The sequence below is a fragment of the Coregonus lavaretus genome (genome assembly GCF_964263955.1).
Source record: "Coregonus lavaretus genome assembly, chromosome: 32".
In the NCBI taxonomy this organism is placed as follows: domain Eukaryota; kingdom Metazoa; phylum Chordata; class Actinopteri; order Salmoniformes; family Salmonidae; genus Coregonus; species Coregonus lavaretus.
The window spans coordinates 27057853-27070363 of NC_140019.1; the positions used below are offsets into that span (position 1 = coordinate 27057853).

Here is a 12511-nt window from a genome sequence, read left to right on the forward strand (position 1 = left end):
GTGTTATGGTGTGGGGGTGCTTTGCTGGTGACACTGTCTGTGATTTATTTAGAATTCATGGCACACTTAACCAGCATGGCTACCACAGCATTCTGCAGCGATACGCCATCCCATTTGGTTTGGGCTTAGTGGGACTATCGTTTGTTTTTCAACAGGACAATGACCCAACACACCTCCAGGCTGTGTAAGGGCTATTTTACCAAGAAGGAGAGTGATGGAGTGCTGCATCAGATGACTTGGCCTCCACAATCCCCCGACCTCAACCAAATTGAGATGGTTTGGGATGAGTCGGACCGTAGAGTGAAGGAAAAGCAGCCAACAAGTGCTCAGCATATGTGGGAACTCCTTCAAGACTGTTGGAAAAGCATTCCAGGTGAAGCTGGTTGAGAGAATGCCAACGGTGTGCAAAGCTGTCATCAAGGCAAAGGGTGGCTATTTGAAAAATAAAGAAAAGCCCTTGAATGAGTAGGTGTTCTAAAACTTTTGACCGGTAGTGTAAGTAAACTAAAGATCCCGTTTGTATTTTTGATGTTAATTCCATTAGACAAGGATGTTAAAGTGAGTGACTCGTCAGTAGCCTACCAAATTGCATTGTTAAGAGAGCTGTTCATTTGGCTCTCTAATTCGCATACTGGTAGGCTTTTTGGCAATTATTTGCAGATAAATTATGAAAACATTCTATGAAGATGGTGAATCTTCTTCACTGCAGGAACAATAGGTAGGCTAGTGGCAAGTTAGCCTCACTCTGGTCCAAAATATGATAACAGAAAACAGATTGAATTGTTTTAAAAGTTAATGATACCTGTATGGTATTTTCAAAGATATTGATATAGGTCTACTGATTTAATCAAAGTATTGACAATAGAGTAGTCAACGGCTAGCTTTCTGCATAGCAAAGCCCATCGCGCTTCATTCTTCAATCATACCTGTATTGCAGATAGCTGTGAAAATGCCTCTTAAAAGGAAGCTTGAAGCCTGTGGAAGTCAGCAGACTCTTAAAGGATTCTTTAAAGGCCCAGCGCAGTCAAAATTACATTTTTCCTGTGCTTTATATCATATTGTACAACAGCTGATGAAACTAACACTGTAAAATATTGTTATTTTTATTAGTGTTATTTCCTGATAGTTACTGGTTGAAACTACAATCTAGCATTAGAATGTACCAGAGTCCACCAAAATAGAGCTTGTAGCTGACTGGCTACTCAATGTGTGCATTGTAATGAGCCAGTGGCGGCCCAGCACTGACACTTAACAGGAAGAAGTGACAGGTGAGATCACACACACTTCCACACTTCAGCACGCTGTGATCACTCACACACACACCTGCCTAAGCAGAACAACAGCAGATAAAACTGAGCTATTCAAACCATATAGTCAGTCACCACAGTGGGTATGTGTGTGTACGCGTGTGTGTGTTTACTGGAGTGTACGTTTACTCTATGAAGCCCATAAGTAGAGTGTAGCCTACAATTATCACGCACACATGCACGCCAAGCTCTCCAGGGCGTAGGGGATCTGTAGGGCATCTGTCCTCTTTCTCTTCAGGCCCATGTAATTATGGACAGACACTCTCATACAGCCACTGCCTTTTGAATTCGGAGAGGTTTGAAAAAAAATATGTCATGAGAGAGAGGGAGCTGACACTGATAGAGAACATGGAAAAATCTGACTCCCATCTTGACTATCAGAGAGGGTAGCCATCTTGACCATCAGAGAGGGTAGCCATCTTGACCATCAGAGAGGGTAGCCATCTTGACCATCAGAGAGGGTAGCCATCTTGACCATCAGAGAGGGTAGCCATCTTGACCATCAGAGAGAGTAGCCATCACAGCTAGAGAGGAGCCATCACAGCTAGAGAGGAGCCATCACAGCTAGAGAGGAGCCATCACAGCTAGAGAGGAGCCATCACAGCTAGAGAGGAGCCATCACAGCTAGAGAGGAGCCATTACAGCTAGAGAGGAGCCATCACAGCTAGAGAGAGTAGCCATCACAGCTAGAGAGAGTAGCCATCACAGCTAGAGAGGAGCCATCACAGCTAGAGAGGAGCCATCACAGCTAGAGAGGAGCCATCGCAGCTAGAGAGGTGCCATCGCAGCTAGAGAGGAGCCATCACAGCTAGAGAGGAGCCATCACAGCTAGAGAGGAGCCATCACAGCTAGAGAGGAGCCATTACAGCTAGAGAGGAGCCATCGCAGCTAGAGAGGAGCTATCGCAGCTAGAGAGGAGCCATCACAGCTAGAGAGGAGCCATCACAGCTAGAGAGGAGCCATCACAGCTAGAGAGGAGCCATTACAGCTAGAGAGGAGCCATCACAGCTAGAGAGGAGCCATCGCAGCTAGAGAGGAGCCATCGCAGCTAGAGAGGAGCCATCACAGCTAGAGAGGAGCCATCACAGCTAGAGAGGAGCCATCACAGCTAGAGAGGAGCCATCGCAGCTAGAGAGGAGCCATCACAGCTAGAGAGGAGCCATCGCAGCTAGAGAGGAGCCATCGCAGCTAGAGAGGAGCCATCACAGCTAGAGAGGAGCCATCACAGCTAGAGAGGAGCCATCGCAGCTAGAGAGGAGCCATCGCAGCTAGAGAGGAGCCATCACAGCTAGAGAGGAGCCATCACAGCTAGAGAGGAGCCATCACAGCTAGAGAGGAGCCATCGCAGCTAGAGAGGAGCCATCACAGCTAGAGAGGAGCCATCACAGCTAGAGAGGTGCCATCGCAGCTAGAGAGGAGCCATCACAGCTAGAGAGGAGCCATCACAGCTAGAGAGGAGCCATCACAGCTAGAGAGGAGCCATCACAGCTAGAGAGGAGCCATCACAGCTAGAGAGGAGCCATCACAGCTAGAGAGGAGCCATCGCAGCTAGAGAGGAGCCATCACAGCTAGAGAGGAGCCATCACAGCTAGAGAGGAGCCATCACAGCTAGAGAGGCAGGAGAAAAAATAAGAGGAGGGGGAATATAAAGAAAGAGGGGGCTAGATAGATATGTACATTGAACGGCTCAAAGCGAGAGAAAGAGAGAGAGAGAGAAAGAGAGTAGAGCGAGAGGAAGGGAGAGAGAGTCCCTGTGGGTGTTATTCAGATCAAGGTCAATGTGAGGGGCTGTATGGTGTCAGGGTAGGCTGGAGGTCCTGCGCTCTGTGATGGCCACCATATGCAGCCTGCTGACCTGTGGCTGACAGGGCCACTGACTCACCAGGCTCCTCTAACCCTCAAACGCCCCTGGACGACACACAAACATACGGGTGAGGGGCAGAAAAAAAGATGACATGGCTTGGAGCTCTCTGAAAATAAGAGAAAACAGACCCTTCAGCTCTGACCTTTATTCTGTTCTCTCTTTTCTTTTTCTAGTAGATGATATCTATTTTTTCTCCTCATCACCTCTATCACTGCCCAGTAGGCCTATATTCTAATCTACCTCTAATACTCTCTCAGTCTCATCGTCTTCAGGTTGAGGTCAAACTAAAAGACCCCATCCTCTTCCTCCTGGCCCCCCCACTAGTCCTCTGAACATCAAGCCTCATGGTGCTGTGATCACCCAGTGGAGTTTAATATCCTCAACGGTCACAATGATTCACAAACTAATGGCTGGCCAGACCAGATGTCTTTCTATTTGGCTAATACAGAGGGACAGAGCCTCATCAAGGAGCCCTGTGATAACGTTCATCTGGAGAATAAATAGGCTTCCTCTGAAGTAGGGCTTTAAAAGACCTCCCTCCTTTAAGAGACTCTGCCTTTCATGAGGAACTCAAAAGTAACAGCGAGAAAATGAATAGAAAGACAGGGAGCGGACAGACAAGGGAGCGAGAGAAAGAGAGGAGGAAGACAGGAAGCGGACAGAGAGGAGACAGAGAAAGAGAGGAGGAAGACAGGAAGCGGACAGAGAGGAGACAGAGAAAGAGAGGAGGAAGACAGGAAGCGGACAGAGAGGAGACAGAGAAAGAGGGGGAAGACAGTAGGTGAGAAAAGAAGGGAGAGAGAGAGAGGAAGGAGACAGTAGAAGATGACAGGAGGAGGAGAAGAGAAAAAACAGGGGGAGAGGGAAGACCGTAATAGGCAAGAGGGGTAGAGAGACAGGAAGAATATTCACATTGAAAACACACACATGAAAGCCTTGTGTGCTTAAGAAAGGAGAGGGGGAGCGACTCCAGACAGTTTTTTATGTTTTCTGAAGGAGCCTGAATTCCCAACGACTGACGAGAGAAAAATAGCTTTTGTTTTAGTTTAGGCTGAAATTGATCCCTTCCAAATCTGACAAGTGAGCTTTCTTTGAAAAGTCACCAGACAAAGTTTTCTCTGAGAGATATTAAAGGAGCGCTCCCACTGGCTGTTCCTACTCTTGATTTAAAAACCACTGTGGAAAAGGTTGAGGGAGACTTCACACACACACACAAACATTTCAAAATTAGTAAAAAATTAAAAGCTGAAATGTCTTGAGTGAATAAGTATTCAACCCCTTTATGGCAAGCCTAAATAAGTTGAAGAGGAAAAATTTGCTTAACAAGTCACATAATACGTTGTCCCCCCCCCTGGGGGACACCGGTCGCTCCTACCAAGTGGCGTGGCGAGAAGCTGTCTCCGCACCACGTGCTCTCACCACTGGTGTCCCCCAGGGCTCAGTTCTAGGCCCTCTCCTATTCTCGCTATACACCAAGTCACTTGGCTCTGTCATATCCTCACATGGCCTCTCCTAACATTGCTACGCTGACGACACACAACTTATCTTCTCCTTTCCCCCTTCTGATAAAGTAATCCTTCTACCCCCCCCCCCATGAGGCCAATGGTGACTTTAAAACAGTTACAGAGTTTAATGGCTGTGATAGGAGAAAACTGAGGATGGATCAACATTGTAATTACTCCACAAAACGAACCTAATTGACAGAGTGAAAAGGAGGAAGCCTGTGCAGAATATGCATCCTGTTTGCAACAAGGCACTAAAGTAATACGGCAAAGCAATTCACTTTTTGTCTTGAATACAAAGTGTTATGTTCGGGGCAAATCCAATACAAAACATTACTGAATACCACTCTGCATATTTTCAAGCATAGTGGTGGCTGCATCATGTTATGGGTATGCTTGTAATCATTAAGGACTAGGTCGTTTTTCAGGATAAAAAAAGATACAGAATGGAGCTAAGCACAGGCAAAATCTTAAAAGGGAAACCTGGTTCAGTCTGCATTCCACCAGACACTGGGAGATGAATTCACCTTCAGCTGGACAATTACCTAAAACACAAGGCCAAATCTACACTGGAGTTGCTTACCAAGATGACGGTGAATGTTCGTCAGGCATTATGGTTCGCAGGATGGTTAGGTTTAAAATCAGATTTTATGACTTTGTGGCTGTACCAGCTAGTGTGAGTCACTCAGAAAGCATAATAACACGGCATAAGCCATGGCAAAATTAGTAGAATTGCAGGAAATTAGCTTTAAAACTGCAATTTTTTCTCTCCACCCATGGCAAAACAGCAATATTTTGTCTCTGCGGTGGCTAACTTTGCCACCGCTGCTGAAACAAATCCTAGGGAAACACTGAAGGAGTATGAGGTCTATCAGTGGACAATGAGGGTATATAGTGTCTCCCTCTATGCAGTCAGTCTCACACAAGAACCAGTATCACACAGTCCACCCGAGTGATATGTGTGTGTGTGTGTGTGTGTGGAGGTGTGTGTGTGTGTGTCTACATGGCGTTTCTGACTCTCCTGAAGTATCCCATAACACCTACTGCTAGGCTGGAGAGTTTATAAGCTGTCAGAATTGTAATGTGGAGTCGATATGGCCCTGCAGAGCTTCCCTGGGCCAGATCAGTTACACAGAGACCTTTTCATTCCCCTGCATTTTAAACCAGACCGCTGGAGTCAATATTGGCATTTACAATGCAGGAGGAGAGAAGGCTTATGGCTGCATAAATGAACTATGAGGAGAGAGATGAACCCTGAGGTGGTCTCAGTCATAGTCAGCATTCAGGTAATAGAGAAGGTAGACGCTAAGAATGTTGTATTTTACAACTTAAAGGGATACTTTGGGATTTTAGCAATGAGGCCCTTTATCTACTTCCCCAGAGTCAGATGAACTCGTGGATATTATTTGTATGTCTCTGCGTGCAGTTTAAAGGAAGTTGCTAACTAGCGTTAGCGCAATGACGAAGTATATGGGTATAATAATAAAATAATATAATATGCCATTTAGCAGACGCTTTTATCCAAAGCGACTTACAGTCATGTGTGCATACATTTTTACTTATGGGTGGTTCGGGGATCGAACCCACTACCCTGGCGTTACAAGTGCCATGCTCTACCAATTGAGCTACAGAGGACCACATGCTAGTAGATACCTAGTAGATACCCATAGACTTATAGTCATTGCGCTAACGCTAGTTAGGATTGGCTCACGAAACTACCTCTAACTTCCTTCATACTGGACACAGAGATACAAATGGTATCCACAAGTTAATCTGACTCTCCTGATGTATCCCTTTAATGTTAGATGGTTCCTCACCCTGAAAGGAGTCATGGGCCAGGAGAAACTGTAATCCATGATTCGGTTTTCTTTAAACAGTCACTACAAACTTCAGCTAATTTGAGCCACCAATTTTTTGCGGGTTGTGGCTTAAGTTAAATAGACTTAGTGGGGTAAGAGGTAAATAGACTTCCTTGGGTAAGAGGTAAATAGACTTCCTTGGGTAAGAGGTAAATATACTTCCTTGGGTAAGAGGTAAATAGACTTCCTGGTGTAAGAGGTAAATAGACTTCCTGGTGTAAGAGGTAAATAGACTTACTTGGGTTTGGGGGGAAGAGGGTGCAGCTCTGGTAGTGAATGATTTCCTTGACGATGGGCAGATCATGGGGCAGGGGAGGTGGGGGCACGTAACCAAGGCCTGGCATCATGGGGTTCATGCCTGGCATCATGCCAAGGCCTGAGTCAAAATCTGAAGGAGACACACACACACCAGAACACACATACATGAGAATGGAATAACACGCATATAAAAACACAATTTCCACAGGCATTAGTTCATCCCATGTTGACATTTTCATGTTTCATTTGACATTGTGTGTCTCTCCTTGAACACTTTGTGGAGGTTTCTGTCAACAATGGTGATACACAACCAGTCTATAAATAACTGAATACATGCTCTGATGAATAAATGAACAAATAAATATCCTACATGTTTAAAGTGGAGCTACATGAGCTTCTACTGACTCTCCTCTCTGCTGTTGATTGGCTGGCCTTTGACCTTCCTGTCTGTAGTCAGAGAGAGGGAGAGATGGATCTGAGAACTAGCACACAAGCGAGCCTTCATTCACAGGTAGGGGACTATTGATTTAGACTGCAGCTGGATTCACTCTGCGCACACACACACTAGCTGACTTCCTGCAGATTATTATTTAAATGGAAATTACATGTCCTCTAATGCACCTGCAGAAGACTGTGGGCTTGAAAGCTTGCTTCGTTATGTGTGTGTGTACCACTTAGTAAAACCATATGTGGATAACTTATGTTTAAATCCCAGATAGGGCAGCAATTGCATCTCTGTGAGACGAGGAAGCTTTTCAATAATTTCAGCTTTCTGTGTGTGAGAGAGGAAGGTATTTGGATGAGGAAGAGAGGGAGACAAGCCAGAGGTGTAACTGGACCAATCAGAGGAGAGGACAGTACCAAGTAGAGGAAGTCTAGGTCCGCTTCATCTCTCTTTCTGTGACCCTTATTGATGACCTCATCTCTGGTAAGTAAGTGATAAGAGGGACCCTGTTGCCCGGGTGATGATGACTCCTGCCCAGCGAGGCGGAGGAGAGGTGAAGTGATGACTGGAGGAGAGATAGAGGAGGGAGGGAGGTACAGCGGACACTGTGTCTTCTGAATACCAAGGCCAGTCTCAGTGGCAGCTCTGGTCTCAGGGCTGGGTGAAAGGCCCACCACAGAGCTCTCTGATGGGCCTCAGACAGGGTAATAAGGGGGTTCAGCTCTGGTCTCAGGACTGGGTGAGAGGCCCACAGAGGAAATATCTGGTAGGCCTCAGAGAGGAGTGGAAGTGGGGCTGTTCTGGGTTAGGGAGGGATGCCCACTACAGAGCTCTATCATGGGCCTTACTGCGACAGGTGTGCGCTGCTTTCATAACTACCACTTAGTAGATGACTGTAAGTCGCTTTGGATAAAAGCGTCTGCTAAATGGCATATTATTATTATTATTATAGTAGGGCTGCACAATTAATCCGATTCACATCGAAATTGCAATATTGGCATATTTTTTAAATGCATCTCAACCATTTTTATAGTTTTGAGACTACTCAAGCAGCACAGCTATTCCTCCTCGCTGTTAGATTCAAAGTTTGCATGCTGTTCTGAGATAGAACAGATTGCTCCAAACAAGAATGAGGCTGCATTCCACGTTCCTTCTTAATATAAGTCATTCAATTTCTATGATTCCAACAGTTCACACGTTTTGATCTTTATTGCACGGCAAATTGCAATATTTGGTCAAACATTCGCAATTCGATTTTTGGCCCATATCGTGCAGCCCTACCTCTTGACACTGAGGAAATGGGCACAGTGCTGATGAATAATGGAACACACTCCTGGCTGCCACACACATTTTGAGCACAAAGAATAATTTCCTCAAAGTCACAGAGTCACTCTTGAAAAAACACAAAGCTATTAAATCGAAGACTTCTGCTCCATATTTATTCATGACATGAACATGACAGATGATAGGAGCCAAACCAGGCTTTGGGTGCACATGACGGAAATAAGATCTTGTTTGATTAAGACCAGGCTGTTTCCATTTCACTGCTGCATTTTCCTTATTCCTTCCAGTGTGTGTGTGTGTGTGTGTGTGTGTGTGTGTGTGTGCGTGTTTGTGTGCGCGTGTGTGTGTGTGTGTGTGTGTGTGTGTGTGTGTGTGTGTGTGTGTGTGTGTGTGTGTGTGTGTGTTAGGGTACTCGAACTGACGTCAAAACTCTATTTTTAACCAGAGATCAATTTTTTTTCTCCAAATACTGTAAAACCAGACAACAATGTGCTTTGACTCTAGTGTTCCATTTGTACATGTGCATTTGCGGGGCACAACAAAAAAAGAAACCAAGCCAAGCATCAAACAGTTCTTCTCCTAAATTTCCTTTCTCCTTCATGTCTCACTCACTCAATTGCGTTCCGACCTCTCTTGCTACACACGTGTGCGGAGCGCGAACACAAGCTCCTGTAAGGCCTACAGTGATAAATGCCTATAAAAACGTATCTAACTGATGGGATACACAAGCTACATTCCTTGCCAAATGACGATAGTTTTATCACAAATTCTAAATGGACTGGTTGACTGAAGTAGGAAAATTTTACAATGAGCTGCAGTTTTGGAATAATTGCGTCCTGTCTAATCCCGCTTAAACTACTTTGCGGTCATCACTAGTTAGCACAGCCACAAAGTCAAAATTGGCTATATCGCAAAAATTCATACAAATAAATCATTAAATAAAACGCTTTTTGGTCTTCATTTAAGGTTAGGCATAAGGTTAGCAGTGTTAAGGTTAAGGGTTTCAAATCTGATTTTAAGACGAGAAATTGTAGAAATAGGCAGGGTTTGAAATTGCTTTCGCCTGGATTCACCTGGTCAGTTTATGACATGGAAAGAGCAGGTGTTCGTAATGTTTTGGACACTCAGTATAGATAAATGCACACATATTTTTTCCCCAGTGCTAGCCTAAAAACAGCGTACTGAAAAAAGAATCATGCGACTACTCGAACAGTCAAAACATTTCAAATTCCCATCCCTAGTGTGTTCCATTGACAGCCAGAGGACAGAGAACTGTGTATGATAAGAGATCATTTGAACGCTGCTATTCTCAGGGACTTTCAGCTACAGCAGGATTCTATGTAAAGACAGAACAATGGAGACTCAACCCCTCAATCCATGTTTCACATCTTTTAATTTATTTGGTTGGAAACACCCACACACGCACAGACACAAGCGGGCCCATGCAAGTGTGTTACACACACATGCAAGTGTGCACATGCACACAAACACCACCAGACACACACCATCTTCAGTGTGAAACAGGCCTCTTCCAGCCAGAGGTAAAACTGTGTAGAGCCAGAGAGAGAGCAGGAGTCTCCTGAACAGAAACATCAGTGGAGAACTCTGTCTTCTCTCCAGCCACACAAGGTCTCTCTCCCTCTCTCCCCCATCTCCCACTGGCTCCATCTCTCTCCTTATCTCTTTCTTTCTCGCAAGCATGCATGCACACATGCCACTTACACACAGACAGACAAACACATCCAACAGTCCTGTCTCTCCATGTTAACCAATCAGCTTCCCAGAGGTTTGTTGAAGGTAATTACATTTCATGCTGCCCATCAATCAAATGTCCAGCCAGGAATAAAAAATGTGGCATTTGACTGTAGATACCTCCTGGCTATCAACACATTACATCAGCCCTCTCTCTCGCCTCCTCTCCCCCTTCCTCCTCCTGTTTTCCAGGGTAAATGTCCCCTCCGGCAGAGTGTGTGCTGGGTGGAGGGAAGGAGTACACGAAAGGCTATGTAGAATAAATATTAGTTAATCATAGGAGAGCTATAACTCTGCCCACTGGTGATGTGGAGCAGAGCATGCTGGGGGATCTCCAACTGAGGAGAAGGAAGTAACTAGAGAAAGTTCACAAGGCAAGAGATAAATTCCAGCCAACGCCTGTGATTACCTTTAGTTAGCATTCTTTGTCTTAGCCAAGGCCAATGTGCGTCCTTCAGAAATGTGAGTTCATATTTCTTACTCTTCATGAGTTGTGGATGCAATCGGCGACGATTGTGGTTTTCTTTGTTATGCTAATTCACGTTTTTAAAGCGAGCTAGCAACTGTTAGCTTGCTTACTCTTGTTGTTTTTGTCATCTCATTTCAGACAGTATAATGTCCACCAGTGCCTGGTTTTATATGCCCTGTGGTTGTATGGATGTACTGTATACTGTATAGATTACGTATTTTGTTAGCTATGAGCCTTGTGGATGTAGCTATATACACACACACTGAACAAAAATATAAACACACCATGCAACAATTTCAACAATTTTACTGAGTTACAGTTCATAAGGAAATCAGTCAATTGAAATAAATTCATTAGGCCCTAATCTATGGATTTCACATGACTGGGCAGTGGCGCAGCCATGGGTGGGCCTGGGAGGGCATAGGCCCACCCACTGGGGAGCCAGGACCACCCACTGGGGAGCCAGGCCCAGCCAATCAGAATGTGTTTGTCCCCACAAAAGGGCTTTATTACTGACAGAAATACTCCTCAGTTTCATCAGCTGTCCGGGTGGCTGGTCTCAGACGATCCTGCAGGTGAAGAAGCTGGATGTGGAGGTCCTGGGCTGAAGTGGTTACACGTGGTCTGTGGTTGAGAGGCCGGTTGGACATACTGCCAAATTCTCAAAAATTACGTTGGAGGCTGCTTATGGTAGAGAAATTAACATTAAATTATCTGCCAACAGCTCTGGTGGACATTCCTGCAGTGAGCATGCCAATTGCATGCTCCCTCAAAACTTGAGACATCTGTGGCATTGCATTATGTGACAAAACGGTTGAATTGTTAGATACTACTGCACTGTTGGAGCTAGGAACACAAGCATGTCGCTGCACCCGCAATAACATCTGCTAAATATGTGTATGTGACCAATACAATTTGATTTGAAAACTGCACATTTTGGAATGGCCTTCTATTGTCCTCAGCACAAGATGCACCTGTGTAACGATCATGATGTTTAATCAACTTCTTGATATGCCACACCTGTCAGGTGGATGGATTATCTTGGAAAATGAGAAATACTAAAAGGGATGTAAACAAATTTGTGCACAACAATTGAGAAATAAGCTTTTTGTGTGTATGGAAAATGTCTGGGATCTTTTATTTCAGCTCATGAAACATGGGACCAACACTTTACATGTTGCGTTTATATTATATATATATATATACTACCAGTCAAAAGTTTGGACACACCTACTCATTCAAGGGTTTTTCTTTATTTTGAAAAAAGTTTTACATTGTAGAATAATAGTGAAGACATCAAAACTATGAAATAACACATATGGAATCATGCAGTAACTGAAAAAGTGTTAAACAAATCAAAATATAATTTTAGATTCTTCAAATAGCCACCCTTTGCCTTGACAGATTTGCACACTCTTGGCATTCTCTCAACCAGCTTCATGAGGTAGTCACCTGGAATTAACAGGTGTGCCTTCTTAAAAGTTAGTTTAAGCCAATCAGTTGTGTTGTGACAAGGTAGGGGGGGTATACAGAAGATATATTTGGTAAAAGACCAAGTCCATATTATGGCAAGAACAGCTCAAATAAGCAAAGAGAAACGACAGTCCATCATTACTTTAAGACATGAAGGTCAGTCAATACGGAACATTTCAAGAACTTTGAAAGTTTCTTCAAGTGCAGTCACAAAAACCATCAAGCTCTATGATGAAACTGGCTCTCATGAGGACCGCCACAGGAATGGAAGACCCAGAGTTACCTCTACTGCAGAAGA

At 44.5% G+C, this 12511-nt stretch overlaps 1 protein-coding gene across 4 annotated transcripts in view; it reads right to left on the reverse strand.

Annotated features, from left to right (window-relative positions):
• Positions 1-12511, reverse strand: part of enox2 (ecto-NOX disulfide-thiol exchanger 2) — a 286837-nt gene that overhangs the window by 54240 nt on the left and 220086 nt on the right. For all 4 annotated transcript variants that reach the window (XR_014610462.1, XM_084150596.1, XM_084150598.1 and 1 more), the window contains one exon: positions 6771-6920. Coding sequence is in view for 3 of the 4 variants with exons in the window: in XM_084150596.1 (XP_084006722.1) it covers positions 6771-6920 (150 nt within the window). In the remaining variant the exon portion in view is untranslated. The remainder of the gene's footprint in view (positions 1-6770; positions 6921-12511) is intronic.